We start from the raw sequence: 14852 nt of genomic DNA on the forward strand, positions 1-14852 counted from the left end.
AATCTTCAAGCAGTCGGGAGACGTCCGTTTCCAAAAACTTGTGTCCCTTATCAACTAGCTTAGTGCTGAATCTCTTCTCAAGCTTCTCTACAATATTACATTCCGTCGAGTTCCACCGCTCAGCGAGTACCCTCCGATCAATTTCGTCATCATCCGTTACCTCAACTTGTCGACGAAACCGCCTGAAGAACGCTTTCCGATGGCGTTGGTTGTCGGCGAACATTTTTTCGATTCTAGTCAACAGAATGGACTGGTTGCCCAGGATGTCTTGCGTTGTGATTGTGTTGAATTCGCGCTTCACCTTCGCGATAAAGTTTTCAAGGGACGATCCGTCCTGTCCTGAAAAAGGTGATGGATTAAATCGAGTTGGTTTGGGGGTTAGCTACTCCTATTAGTTTTGGGCGCGGCGCGGTGTGGTACGGCGCAGAGCCTTGAACCGCAAATCGGTTTGTGAGCTTATTGCTCATAACAAACTCTATCCTCTGGTTCTCCAGTAATTCTGAATTCATGGCTTTCACTGAAGATTTAATCGGAGAGATTTCACTAATGGAAGATTTTTAACTGCCCAAAAAGGCGTTATTAAATAGATAATAAATTTCTAGATCAGATCTGAGCACGGGAAAAGCAAAAAAAAAGAAGAAGAAAAAAAATCCATGTAGATTAGAGCAAAATTGTAAATTTCCATAACATAAACATTCAAAACCCCTTAAAAAATATACTTACTTCCGCAATTGACGAAATTCTTCCTTGATCATCCAGAATCTTCACAGTTCTTGAAGTTACTGATGGATCTCATTGCTTCCTCTTGATTAGCTTTCTCAAAGACTTACAGGAAGCTTTTTTGTCTTCTCTAAAGTACACTCCCAATCAAATGGACAAAACAGGACAAAAAAACAAGAGAAGTTTTTGGACCGATTGCTATACTTTCTCAAAAGAAAAGTTCATAACAAAGACAATGAACAACACGATAACAAAACACATACCAACATTGAACATAGCCAAACTCGCTGTGTCCACACATAGCCGATCGACGAGTCTGTTGTCGAGATAGTATGAACGGTTTCAGTCAACGTCGATTGACGGCGTCGACTATGTGTGGACACAGCTTTAGGTTATATTTAGAAGTCAATGGTACACAAATATGCACAAAAAATCACAAAGAACAAAATGATTGCCCAAGGCAACTCTTACCTGACTTGGAATTTCTGGTAGTTTTCCTTCCATCGCTATCTTCATCACTACTATCACTATCCGATTCTTCTTCCTCACTATGGTTATCTTCTTCGTTATCTTCATTCACATTCAAATAGTAATCCGGGATTTCAGGAATCTCCTCATGAGCCTCTGGTGGCGGATTCATGTCGTTGTTGACTCCATTCGTGTCTTTGTTAACCCCGTTTGTGTTTTGGGACACTTTTTCTGGGTCTTCTTCGCCTATGCCTGATTTGGATACTGTTTGTTGGTCAATTTCTGTGTCTGTTTCTTTTTGTCGGGCTATGTGTTAAAAAAACGAAACTTACGGTAGGTCATCTCTTCCTTGTAGTTGGTCGGATAGGTGAAATGATGAATGAAGATGTGGTCGCCCACCTCGATGTCATCCGAATGATTGAACGTACACCCTGGCATCCGGCACGTATACGTAATGTTCTCGTACTGGTTCTCATCCTCCAGACTGCGATTCCGCTGCCAGTCCAACCACTCCTGGTACTCCACTGGGTCTATCTCCGTCTGCTTTGCCATTTCTCGACTCACCTGCGCCAAAAGAACAAAAACATGTGGAACAAAAAGAAAATTTCACGAGAAGAATGAAGATCTAGGAATGAATTGCCATTGACCTGAGCTGTGTCCTCTTCATTCGGCACAAACTTGAGCCATTTTCGCTAAAGTTTTACACGAGGAGGATTCAGCTCAAGGTTTTATTGAGCTTGTGCCCGTCACTTTTTAGTGAATTCGTCAGGGGAAAGGAGCTCCCTGGTGTATTTCACAATCCTAAAAAGAGTCACCCTAGATAGCTTCAAGGGTAGTACGCCTGCCCTGTAGGCGCTAGGTCCAAGGTTCGATTCCTGCCCGAGGCGAACTTTATCGTAAACAGATGGGGTTTGTTCTCGGAATAGCTGGCTTCCTGCTATGCTGTCTTCCTTCTCTCTTCTTTCTTCGACTCCTCTTCTGTTTCTTCTTGTATTCGACATTTCGCTTCTTGCGACGGCCTTTGTTGACCGTGTCCAGCACAAAGTGTTTCATCACGTTGTAGTCTAAATGGTGCGCAACGACGTGCACCGTTTCCGCGTTTTCAATGCGACAACTGCGCCGTTTTCGTACGCGCTTGGCGTCTTCTTCCGGGTGGATTTTCTTCATGTGAAGACCTGAAATAAAATAGAATGTAGAGATTTAAAAAGAAAAAAAAAATGTTGGGAAGAGTTGACCAAAAACGGGTACCATAACATTAAATTTATATTTTTCTTGTTACTTTCCTTATCCTATAGGAAGGAAAGTAATGTGATCGGGTCAATTTTTTTCTTGTCTGTTACCCATGTTAGAAATCACAATATGGTGCCTATGATTCAGCCCAGGGCCGTATTCCCGGGTTGTCAATTTCTATGCAATCGACCGACCGCTTGTGCTTGACGCCTAGTGAAGAGACGAAATTGTGGTTTAATGAATTCGTCAGGGGAAAGGAGCTCCCTGGTGTATTTCAAAATCCTAAAAAGAGCCACCCTAGATAGCTTGAAGGGTAGTACGCCTGCCCTGTAGGCGCTAGGTCCAAGGTTCGATTCCTACCCGGGGCGAACTTTATCGTAAACAGATGGGGTTTGTTCTCGGAATAGCTGGCTTCCTGCTATGCTGTCTTCCTTCTCTCTTCGTTTTCAGAACGATAAGACCTCAGCAAAGCAATTACAGTTCCCTCAAGGTATCTCAAGGCTCTTTGAAAAAACTTTTTCTTTTGTATTTTATAGGGCGTTATTGAAGTCCAATGTACTCTGAAGGTCTGTCCAAACATAGTCGATCGACGACGAGGTGAATCTATGCTGTCGAGGCAGTCTGGACGGTTCAGTCGACATCGATCGATTATGTGTGGACACACCTTTAGTAATTCACCTTTCAAATAGTCTATGTAATCCGGATTCCACTCCTTCTGGTGTGGCGGCAGCGTGGTAGCGTTGCGCGCCCTCTCACGTTTGATTTGATTCCGGATTTCCGCTTCGCGCGCACTGATGATGGATGCGTTCTTCTTGTGTTCCAACAGATGCGCATATGTCAGCTCGTGATTGCGGAAGGTTGCGTTGCACCGTTTGCATTTGTACGTCTCCGGTTCGAATATAGACTGGACGATGCGGTTTTCTTCGTACTGACGGCGTAGCTTGTGGTGAATTGTTTCCCAACTAGAAAAATAGCGGTAAGGCCGGCCACTCACTATCAGGTAGAGCTGACAGGTGCGCCTGATCAAGTATACCTGACACCTGATAAGCACATGCACTGACAGGTACGGCTGAAAGGTCCCTCTGTCAGGTTTACCTGATACATGATGAGCATACAGATAGACGTAATCAGGTGTACCTGTCGTCAGGTCTACCTGATACTGAGTGGCCGTCTCAAGCAGTAGAGAATTCAGGATGGACCCGAATTGTTGGTGGCAAGCGTCAGTTAATTTATGCATAACAATTATCTGTGTAGTGTTTGAACTCCCGTTGTCCCACCACAATCATCAATTTCAGCTTTTGTGAATTCCCGAAAACTCTAATGGTGCGTTTCCACTCACTTGGCATTTGCCGATCGGCATGAACTGTTTAAATTAAAACAAATAAAAACAGATCCAGGGTAGTACGCCTGCCCTGTAGGCGCTAGGTCCAAGGTTCGATTCCTGCCCGGGGCGAACTTTATCGTAAACAGATGGGGTTTGTTCTCAGAATAGCTGGCTTCCTGCTATGCTGTCTTCCTTCTCTCTTCGTTTTCGGAACGATAAGACCTCAGCAATTACAGTTCCCTCAAGGTACCTATCTAAGATCTTTGAAAAAAGGGGAAAAAAACTTTTTCTTTTGTATTTTATAGGGCGTTATTAAAGTCCAATGTACTCTGAAGGTGTGTCCAAACATAGTCGATCGACGACGAGGTGAATCTATGCTGTCGAGGCAGTCTGGACGGTTCAGTCGACATCGATCGATTATGTGTGGACACACCTTTAGTAATTCACCTTTCAAATAGTCTATGTAATCCGGATTCCACTCCTTCTGGTGTGGCGGCAGCGTGGTAGCGTTGCGCGCCCTCTCACGTTTGATTTGATTCCGGATTTCCGCTTCGCGCGCACTGATGATGGATGCGTTCTTCTTGTGTTCCAACAGATGCGCATATGTCAGCTCGTGATTGCGGAAGGTTGCGTTGCACCGTTTGCATTTGTACGTCTCCGGTTCGAATATAGACTGGACGATGCGGTTTTCTTCGTACTGACGGCGTAGCTTGTGGTGAATTGTTTCCCAACTAGAAAAATAGCGGTAAGGCCGGCCACTCACTATCAGGTAGAGCTGACAGGTGCGCCTGATCAAGTATACCTGACACCTGATAAGCACATGCACTGACAGGTACGGCTGAAAGGTCCCTCTGTCAGGTTTACCTGATACATGATGAGCATACAGATAGACGTAATCAGGTGTACCTGTCGTCAGGTCTACCTGATACTGAGTGGCCGTCTCAAGCAGTAGAGAATTCAGGATGGACCCGAATTGTTGGTGGCAAGCGTCAGTTAATTTATGCATAACAATTATCTGTGTAGTGTTTGAACTCCCGTTGTCCCACCACAATCATCAATTTCAGCTTTTGTGAATTCCCAAAAACTCTAATGGTGCGTTTCCACTCACTTGGCATTTGCCGATCGGCATGAACTGTTTAAATTAAAACAAATAAAAACAGATCATGACGTTAGACAAATGCAGAGTGAGTGGAACCGCATCGTTACTCTATCAAAGGCGCTGTCTCTAATAGTCTACTCAGCTACTCACCTATATCATTCCTCTACTAGTGCTAGTCTACTCACCTATCATCCCAGTAAGCCTCTTACTCACCTATATCATTCCTCTACTAGTGCTAGTCTACTCACCTATCATCCCAGTAAGCCTCCTTGAAGCACCGGTCCATATATTCGGACTTTTTCTTTTGTATTTTATAGGGCGTTATTAAAGTCCAATGTACTCTGAAGGTGTGTCCAAACATAGTCGACCGGTCGTCGATCGACGAGGTGAATCTATGTTGTCGAGGCAGTCTGGACGGTTCAGTCGACTTTTTTTGGTCGCAATTAGCCGGATCACATTTCTTAAAAGAGAAATAAAATTATTTGTGGTTTTTATAGCTCTCTACCTTTTTACTTTCTATTTTTTCCCCCAGACACTCTAAAATCCACGTCTATGTGGTAGTCTGTTTCCTCCTCTTTCCCAACTTTTTAAAGTAAGCGGATGGGTGTTTTTTTTTCCTCCAAAAAGGAAAGGAGTAGAGGGATGTTTTGGACGGAGAATGAAAATGAAAGTAAATTATTTTCACATTCGAATGCCTGAAATTCCAACGTAATAAATACATATAGTGAACAAGCAATGTCCTTGGTTTGAATGTACTCGTATAGGATTTCCTTCGACTCCTCTTCTGTTTCTTCTTGTATTCGACATTTCGCTTCTTGCGACGGCCTTTGTGGACCGTGTCCAGCACAAAGTGTTTCATCACGTTGTAGTCTAAATGGTGCGCAACGACGTGCACCGTTTCCGCGTTTCCAATGCGACAACTGCGCCGTTTTCGTACGCGCTTGGCGTCTTCTTCCGGGTGGATTTTCTTCATGTGAAGACCTGAAATAAAATAGCATTTTTTTCTTTTGTATTTTATAGGGCGTTATTAAAGTCCAATGTTCTCTGAAGGTGTGTCCAAACATAGTCGACCGGTCGTCGATCGACGAGGTGAATCTATGTTGTCGAGGCAGTCTGGACGGTTCAGTCGACATCGATCGATTATGTGTGGACACACCTTTAGTAATTCACCTTTCAAATAGTCTATGTACATGTAGAGATTTAAAAAGAAAAAAAAAAAAAAATGTAGGGAAGAGTTGACCATAAACGGATACCATAACATTAAATTTATATTTTTCTTCTTACTTTCCTTATCCGATAGGAAGGAAAGTAATGTGATCGGGTCAAATTTTTCTTGTCTGTTACCCATGTTAGAAATCACAATAAAGTGCCTATGATTCAGCCCAGGGCCGTATCCAGGGTTTTGTCAAGGGGGGGGGGTCCAAGGGTCCAAACAGTGATGTACCAGCTCGAAATTGTCCTAAAAGTGCAGAGAGACGTCCGTCTATTTGCACGGATGACTAGTCATTTCCATAGGGATTGATTTTCGTTGCTATTATAAACTTTGATCGAGCTATTTGTTAATTTCTCTCATTAGGTACTTACCCAGCGAGATAGAATCCAGATACGTAAAGTTACACACGGGACAAATGTATTTCGGCATCTCCTCATAGTCGGTGATCCTCTCCCTGGTCAAATGGTCATGGTAGTCATCATAAGTGTCAAAGTACTTCTTGCAATCCCCGCAGAACACCTTCAATCAATTTCATTCAATCAAATCTCAAATTCTTTGTGCTAAAGCAGATTTTTTCACAATTTTTGTGGATATCACAACATTACTAATTGCCTCCTTTGCAATCAATTTCCACATTTCAATAATCTTTTTACACTGGTAATGCCGCCAATCCAGGGTTTTGTCGAGGGGGGGGGTTCAAGGGTCCAAACAGTGATGCACCAGCTCGAAATTGTCCTAAACGTGCAAATAGACGGACGTCTCTTTGCACGGATGACAAGTCATTTCCATAGGGATTGATTTTCGTTGCTATTATAAACTTTGATCAAGCTATTTGTTAATTTCTTTCGTCACTTACCCAGCGAGATAGAATCCAGATACGTAAAGTTGCACACGGGACAAATGTATTTCGGCATCTCCTCGTAGTCGGTGATCCTCTCTCTGGTCAGATGGTCATGGTAGTCATCATAAGTGTCAAAGTACTTCTTGCAATCCCCGCAGAACACCTTCAATCAATTTCATTCAATCAAATCTCAAATTCTTTGTGCTAAAGCAGAGCTTTTTCACAATTTTTGTGGATATCACAACATTACTAAGTGCCTCCTTTGCAATCAATTTCCAAATCAAATCTCAATTCCTTTGTGGTAAAGCGGAGCTTTTTTTACAATTTTTTGTGGATATCACAACATTACTAATTGCCTCCTTTGCAATCAATTTCCACATTTCAATAATCTTTTTACACTGGTAATGCCGCCACTGGTCGCTACTCGATTGAAGCATCTCCTCAATTGTACTCACGAGGCTGAGTGCACCCTGAACTCCAAGCCGAAAAAAACCTCGGCTCCGCCGGGAATCGAACCCGGGCCTCCTACGTACAAGCCTAGTGTGATACCCACTCGGCCACTTACAATTTTTTGTGGATATCACAACATTACTAAGTGCCTCCTTTGCAATCAATTTCCACATTTCAATAATCTTTTTACACCGGTAGCAGAGCTTTTTTACAATTTTTTGTTGATATCACAACATTACTACTAAGTGCCTCCTTTGCAATCAATTTCCACATTTCAATAATCTTTTTACACAGGTAATACCGCCACTGGTCGCTACTCGATTGAAGCATCTCCTCAATTGTACTCACGAGGCTGAGTGCACCCCGAACTCCAAGCCGAAAAAAACCTAAGGGACATCGGTTTCATTTCGTAATGTGATCCCAGTTTGACTATCTAAATATCCTAATGAATCCCTAAAGTCTGAAATTGGCCTACAGCCCAAGAGTTTGTCTATTTCATTCAAGCCTTGAGTTCCGTTGACCTAGCATCCTAGCAACAGCCCAAGTGTCTCCAGGCCTTAAACTATATTGGCCTACATCTCAAGGGTTTGGCTATTTCATGAAAGCCCTGCGTTCTATCGACCAAGGGATAGCTCCGGGATACCCGGCCGCTTTTCGTCGCAACTCACCCGTCTCTTCCGAGAATTTCCAGCGTGTCTCTTTCTCCGGTTCATAGTTCGAGTACAAGGGCAGAAGGTCGAACACGGTGGTTCCCGTCGGCGCCGGCGTCAAATCGGATAGCTCCTCGCCAGTCTTCAGGAAGGCTGGTCCGCCATAGGAGTCCAGTAGCTCGTTCGTGCTTGGAGATGGTAGTGGCAGAATAGAGTCGAGGTCCCGGCGATGTCGCTCGCGGCTTTCCGGGCTCGGGTAGTACCGTCGACCGTCAGACCCGGAGCGTTCGTTGCTGTCCTTTGGCTTTGAGGGGAGGGAGTCGTAGTCCCGGTGATGTCTTCTCTCGCGGCTTTCCGGGCTCGGGTAGTACCGTCGACCGTTGGGCCCGGAGCGTTCGTTGCTGTCCTTTGGCTTTGAGGGGAGGGAGTCGTAGTCCCGGTGATGTCTTCTCTCGCGGCTCTCCGGGCTCGGGTAGTACCGTCGACCGTCGGGCCCGGAGCGTTCGTTGCTGTCCTTCGGCATTGGGGGGAGGGAGTCGTAGTCCCGGCGATGTCTTTTGTGGTGGCCAGCGTGTAGGGCCTCATCAGCCTTGAGGGCCCGGCGATGTCTTCTCTCGCGGCTTTCCGGGCTCGGGTAGTACCGTCGACCGTCGGGCCCGGAGCGTTCGTTGCTGTCCTTCGGCATTGGCGGGAGGGAGTCGTGATCCCGTCGCTGCCTCTTGTGACCAACTCCGAGATCCCGGCGATGTCTCTTGTGATGCCCATCGCCCGCATCGGCAAGATGATCATGCTTGGTGCTATGATGATCGTGCTTCCCGGTGTGATGGTCTCCCTTCGCGGTGTGATGACCATGTTTCTCGGCATGCTCATGATGATTCGTCGTCTTCTTCGGCTTCGTGATCGGAATGGTCTCCATCAGCGGATCTGTTGTGGGCACGAACTTGGTCCGTTTCTTCTTCGATGGCAACGTGTGATTGGGATGAATCGTTGGGAAGTTCAAGTTGTCGAATAAACCGGTGAAGATGTCGAAGTCTTCGCGGATGTCGGGATGTAGCGCTTCGTCCGAGTAACGGTTGAGGAGGTAGTTGACGTCGGTGAGACGCTCCCAGCCCAACGTGCTTGATTCGATGCCTGGTGGGGAAAAAGAAAGGGAAATTAATACCCTTATGCCAAACAACAAAAAATACCGAAAACAAAATCCCCGGGATGCCGATTACATTAGACGCATGTCATCTGTGTCGTAGCATGCTCATCCCCTAGTAGGTATATCCCTCATTAGATGGACGATAAGAAACATAATGTTTATTGCCACAAAAAAGCAGTTTGACTTCGACCCACCAAGTTAAAATTTGACAGAGCTTCTAAGAGATATTATACGTCACAGACCAAGTACATAGCTGTTTTCTGGTAGTTGTAGAGTAAAAACTAAAAATGATGTAAGAACTCCCACCTCATCTTATTATCACATTCATAACTTTTTTCTCATAAAGATAAATAGGTGAATAAATTTGTGATTACCTACAACTTTGAACTCCCCCCAGTCAACATAAGTCTAAGACCTTGGAGTCTGAGCTTTAGAAGAGGGGTAGTAGGTATGTGTTAAAAAAACGAAACTTACGGTAGGTCATCTCTTCCTTGTAGTTGGTCGGATAGGTGAAATGATGAATGAAGATGTGGTCGCCCACCTCGATGTCATCCGAATGATTGAACGTACACCCTGGCATCCGGCACGTATACGTAATGTTCTCGTACTGGTTCTCATCCTCCAGACTGCGATTCCGCTGCCAGTCCAACCACTCCTGGTACTCCACTGGGTCTATCTCCGTCTGCTTTGCCATTTCTCGACTCACCTGCGCCAAAAGAACAAAAACATGTGGAACAAAAAGAAAATTTCACGAGAAGAATGAAGATCTAGGAATGAATTGCCAGTGACCTGAGCTGTTTCCTCTTCATTCGGCACAAACTTGAGCCATTTTCGCTAAAGTTTTACACGAGGAGGATTCAGCTCAAGGTTTTATTGAGCTTGTGAAAGAATTGTTAGATGAAATAAAATAATAATAATCGACCTGCGGGGAAAATAAGTTGGTAGAAAATAGCAGTCACGGAACTGCGGATGCTGTTGTGGATTTTCCTTCCTAGCCTTTTCCTACCTATTGTGTACCTCATGCCCTGTTCAAATTTTCTCACTCAAGTCTTGATTCACACAACCTTTCCAACTTTTCTTCGGCCAACCTCGTCCTTTTCTCCCCCTCACTTCCATTCTCTCAACTCTTCCACTCATCATCAGCTTCTAAAGGCACCGCCTTGTAGTTGTAGTCCGTTAGATGAAATAAAATAATAATAATCGACTTGCGGGGAAAATAAGTTCGTAGAAAATAGCAGTCATGGAACTGCGGATGCTGTTGTGGATTGTCCTTCCTAGCCTTTTCCTACCTGTTGTGTACCTCATGCCCAGTTAAAATTTCACCCAAGTCTTGATTCACACAACCTTTCCAACTTTTCTTCGGCCTTCCTCGTCCTTTTCTCCCCCTCACTTCCATTCTCTCAACTCTTCCACTCATCATCAGCTTCTAAAGGCACCGCCTTGTAGTTGTAGTCAAACGTGTCTGTCCCTTGCTGTTTCCTTGAGTTGTTGATAGGATGAGCACTTGAGCAGCCCATTTACACCTGGATGTGTTGAAAATAGCTTGCTCTAGGTCTGCCTCTGATTCCGTTGCCGATGATTTTTAATTCAAGTAGGTATGTTTTTATTTTATTTTATTATTATTTATGGAGTAAGGAATTTTTTAATTGTGTTAAGCATAGACACCTACTTGTCACAAATGTCGTTTCCCGCTAAATACACTACGCTTGATTTTATGACTTGACTTGGACTCGAACCAGCAACCTCCAGATTCGAAGTCCACCGCGCTAACCGCTACACCACTGAGGTTGTTGTTGTTTCTTTTTTTTTATGGACTATAGGGTGTAAAAACCTCACCTGTTCAGATACAAAAAAGTCCTTCACCGATTTCTCGAGCGGGTCCAGATTAGCGTCCCACTCATTAACATCGCCGCTATCCGGGCCGCTCTTCTCCACCCAGGGGTAGGTAGCGGTCGGATCCAGAGTGCCCTGGGTCATCCAGGATTGGGTGGTGGGGTAGAGGGTGTACGGGGTGTACACGGACACGTTGGGGTACAGCCGGTCGAACAGTTCGGGGTGGGTGTCGATACACTGAGGGGGGAAAAAAAAACTCGATTATTTCAACATCCATTGTTTCAACTCTCTATTATTTCAACCCCAAAATCAGTTCAAAATGGGGTATTTATTAACCATTTTGTTCTTTTGTGTCTAAATTTTGGCCCTTTTTATTATTATTTTATATTATTATTATTTATTATTATTATTATTTTATACAGAATTTCATTATTTCTACTTTCGATTTTTCATCCCTGAACAAGGGATGTGATATATATCAAATCCGTGGTAGTTTTAGATGTGCTGAATAACCGTGGTGTGGCATTAGTTTTTTTTGTTATCTTTCATTTTTTGAGGTCTTGGATGTAAAGGGTATAGTTTTGGACACCCCTCATTCCCCTCGCCCCTCCGCTCCACTGTACTCCACTTTACCCTAATATTAGTAATAAATTATTCGAAAATGGAAATAAAAATGGAAATGGAATAAAAAAATGGATATAAAATTCGAAAATGGAATAAAAAAATAGGGTCTCATTTTTTTTTGGAAATTCGCGCGACAGATCACTTTTATACCAAAAAGTGTCCTTCTTTTCGCGGGGTTCGAATCGAGATTTTGATATAACCATTCGAATTCGCCACGGCGCCCTTTCCTATCTTTAGACAAAATACAGAACTTTTACATATTTCAAGCCGTTCAAAAAGTTACAAGGGGTCTGGACGTAGGACTTCCCGAGCCATGCTGCTATAATAAGTATGTAAATAGTAGGTTACCTAAACCGAATTACTGGCACCTCAAATCGTGCGCCAGATTAGACCGAATAGTCCGTGTCGTACTCTATCTCAAGTTTCGGTCGATCATGCGGATCTCACATCGAAGATTGTCCTGTACACACACCGTAGTCACGCAATGGGGTTAGAATCTTCGTTTTTATAACTTTTAGTCAGCTCCGCTGGCGTAGTTGGTCACTGCGGCCTCGCCTTGTGCCCACTTCGATTCACCGGCGGGGTCAAAAAATTTACATAATGCAAATGCATTGATCCGTAACGGCTCTGCGGATCCACTCGAGCCTCGTCGCAGGTCAATGAGTAAGCTATGACTCATTAATTGCATATGGATCGATGCCAGCATGTAGGTAACATCGGTGTTAGAAGGTGCTTGAATCGCCAGCCTCATGCTTCGTTGAGAATAATGAGCTTTAGCGTATGACATAGTAAATGCTGGGACATAGCGACACGGCCGTGCCAGGCGCGCGATGGTTACGGGACATTGGCTGTTGAGAAGTGATTGAAATTGCCAGGCCTAGCTTAGTTGAAGTCGCTAGTGCGTACTGCCTTGTAGCCGCAGCCGCGGGTTGCGATGTTCTCCGCGACCCAGGAGGGGCGGGAATTTTATCTCTGATTGGTTTGATAAAAGTCAGCTCCCATGGCGTAGTGGTCACTGCGCTCGCCTTGCACGCGGGAGACCCGGGTTCGATTCCCGGCGGTGTCAAGAAATTTGTATCATCCAAATGACTGATTCCGTGACTGGCTGTTGCGGGGCCCACTCAGCCTCGTGAGGAAAATGAGTAGCTATGACATATAAAGGCGCATAGCGACCGGTGCCAGCATGGTAGGTAAACATTGGGTGTTAGAATTATTGAATTACACAATTCCTACGATGCTGCAGTGAGCACAAAGTTGTGACTATGACACAAGGAAACGGCATTTTTGTTTATATTATTTTTAAAACCTCTAACTAAAGATCACATGCATAAGTGTGACGATATTAAAGGCCAAAATGAAAAGCGGTCTACATAAACATAAACGATTATGTACATACATCCCAGACATCACTTGCAAACGAACTAACACAAGAAACATTGTTTACACAAATTATGGGGTGAAACATACGAGAGGAAAGGAAAACATCTAAAGCCATGTCCACACATATTTGACGACCGTCGCGCGTCGATTGATCTCCACTGAAACCGTACACTGCCTCGACAACATAGATTTATCTCGTCGATCAACGGCTGTGAAGTGTGGACATAGCGTTAGAAGTAGACACCTAGTGGAAATCTCTGAATTTATTTGCCTATGAAACTCCACTCACACAAATAAAGACTGCTGAGCCAGACGGCAGTTTGCATATAGTTTTTTATTGTCTACTATGTACATTGTACATACATATAAGAAAAGGCTCTATGCTACACCTAAGGCCAGACACTCACTATCAGGTAGACCTTATGCCAAGTACCTATAGTGGCTGGCCTAAGCCTAATCATATAGCACGAATCGGTGATACAAGAGATCTCACTTGCCTGTAAACTCTTCGTCCGCCCAATTCTCAAGCCAGAAGGTGCGCCGTGTTTTATTGGCACCATCTGCGGGCGCGCTCGTCACGGACCGCTTGATACGCGCCATCTCTTCGTCGTACTCGCGCAAATTGCGCTTCCGCTCCTCGCGCAATTTCTGGGAGACCCAATTGGACCCTCAAGACCCCAGGACCCAACTGGTACTCGACTACCTTTAGAAAAAAAGGTCATGGGACCCAATTTTCGTTCGTCCTTCTAGCCAGACCCTACCTGAGAGCACTATTATTAGACTGCGGGTTTGCGGGAGGCTGCGGGAGACTGCGGGAGACAAGGGACTTTTCAGTCTCATTCTGGCAGTATAAACAAGGTATATTCTATTCTATTATTACTACTACAATGGTATGTCTACCTGAGAAGTATCCATTGTCGGCATAGAACGCGGAGACGCGTCGATTTCTATCTTCAACTTCATCTAAAGTGTACCAATCAAGGAAATGAGGGGGAAATCCCCCCATGCATCTCTTAATTCTCTTACTTCAGAGGCACCTTCTTTCGAAGCCTACCTATAGGAAAAGTCTCTTGACTTTTTTCCAAAAAGTTTTGATAGAGGGAACTGCAATTGTCAAGTTCTTATCGTCCCGAAAGCTAAGAGATTTTCCTTAATATTTAGGGTGGATTTTCCTTGATTTTGAAGTCGATTTTCCTTGATTTCTAAGGCGGATTTTTTCAAACTCGAAGGAAAGAAATGCTTTCCTTACCTTCAGACGTGTAATTTTCCGGGCTCATATTGGACAGTTCGGCCGTAGCATTTATTCCGTAACAGGCTCTTGCGGGATCCACTCAGCCTCGTGAGAAAATGAGTAGCTATGACATATAAATGTGCATAGCGACCGGTGCCAGCATGGTAGGTAAACATTGGCTGTTAGAATGATTGAATTGCCAGCCTAGTTAGCTTAGTTGGTAGTGCGTCTGCCTTGTAAGCGCTAGGCCGCGGGTTCGATTCCCGCCCGGGGCGGATTTACTTTAATATTCCAAGCCGTTCAAAAGTTACAAGGGGTCTGACTAGGACTTCTGAGCCATGCTGTATAAATTTGTAAATACCTGAAACCAAATACTGACCTCAAATCGTGCCAGATTAGACGAATAGTCCGTGTCGTACTCTATCTCACGTTTGCGTCGATCATGCGATCTCACCATCGAGTATTGTCCTGTAACACACAGTAGTCACCCAATGGGTTAATCTTCGTTTTATTACTTTTAGTCAGCTCCCATGGCGTAGTGGTCACTGCGCTCGCCTTGCACGTGGGAGACCCGGGTTCGATTCCCGGCGGGGTCAAAAAATTTACATAATGCAAATGATTGATTCCGTAACAGGCTCTTGCGGG

The 14852-nt window shown here is 44.5% G+C and overlaps 1 protein-coding gene across 1 annotated transcript in view; it reads right to left on the bottom strand.

The window, feature by feature from the left end:
* Positions 1–14852, bottom strand: part of LOC103512764 — a 43180-nt gene that overhangs the window by 5737 nt on the left and 22591 nt on the right. The window contains exons 18-21 of the mRNA XM_026826152.1: positions 14587–14675; positions 10976–11209; positions 9614–9845; positions 8014–9126 (exon numbers count right to left, since the gene is read on the bottom strand). Of these exons, the coding sequence (XP_026681953.1) occupies positions 8014–9126; positions 9614–9845; positions 10976–11209; positions 14587–14675 (1668 nt within the window). The remainder of the gene's footprint in view (positions 1–8013; positions 9127–9613; positions 9846–10975; positions 11210–14586; positions 14676–14852) is intronic.

This window comes from Diaphorina citri, unplaced genomic scaffold (assembly GCF_000475195.1).
Source record: "Diaphorina citri unplaced genomic scaffold, Diaci psyllid genome assembly version 1.1 scaffold881, whole genome shotgun sequence".
NCBI lineage: Eukaryota > Metazoa > Arthropoda > Insecta > Hemiptera > Psyllidae > Diaphorina > Diaphorina citri.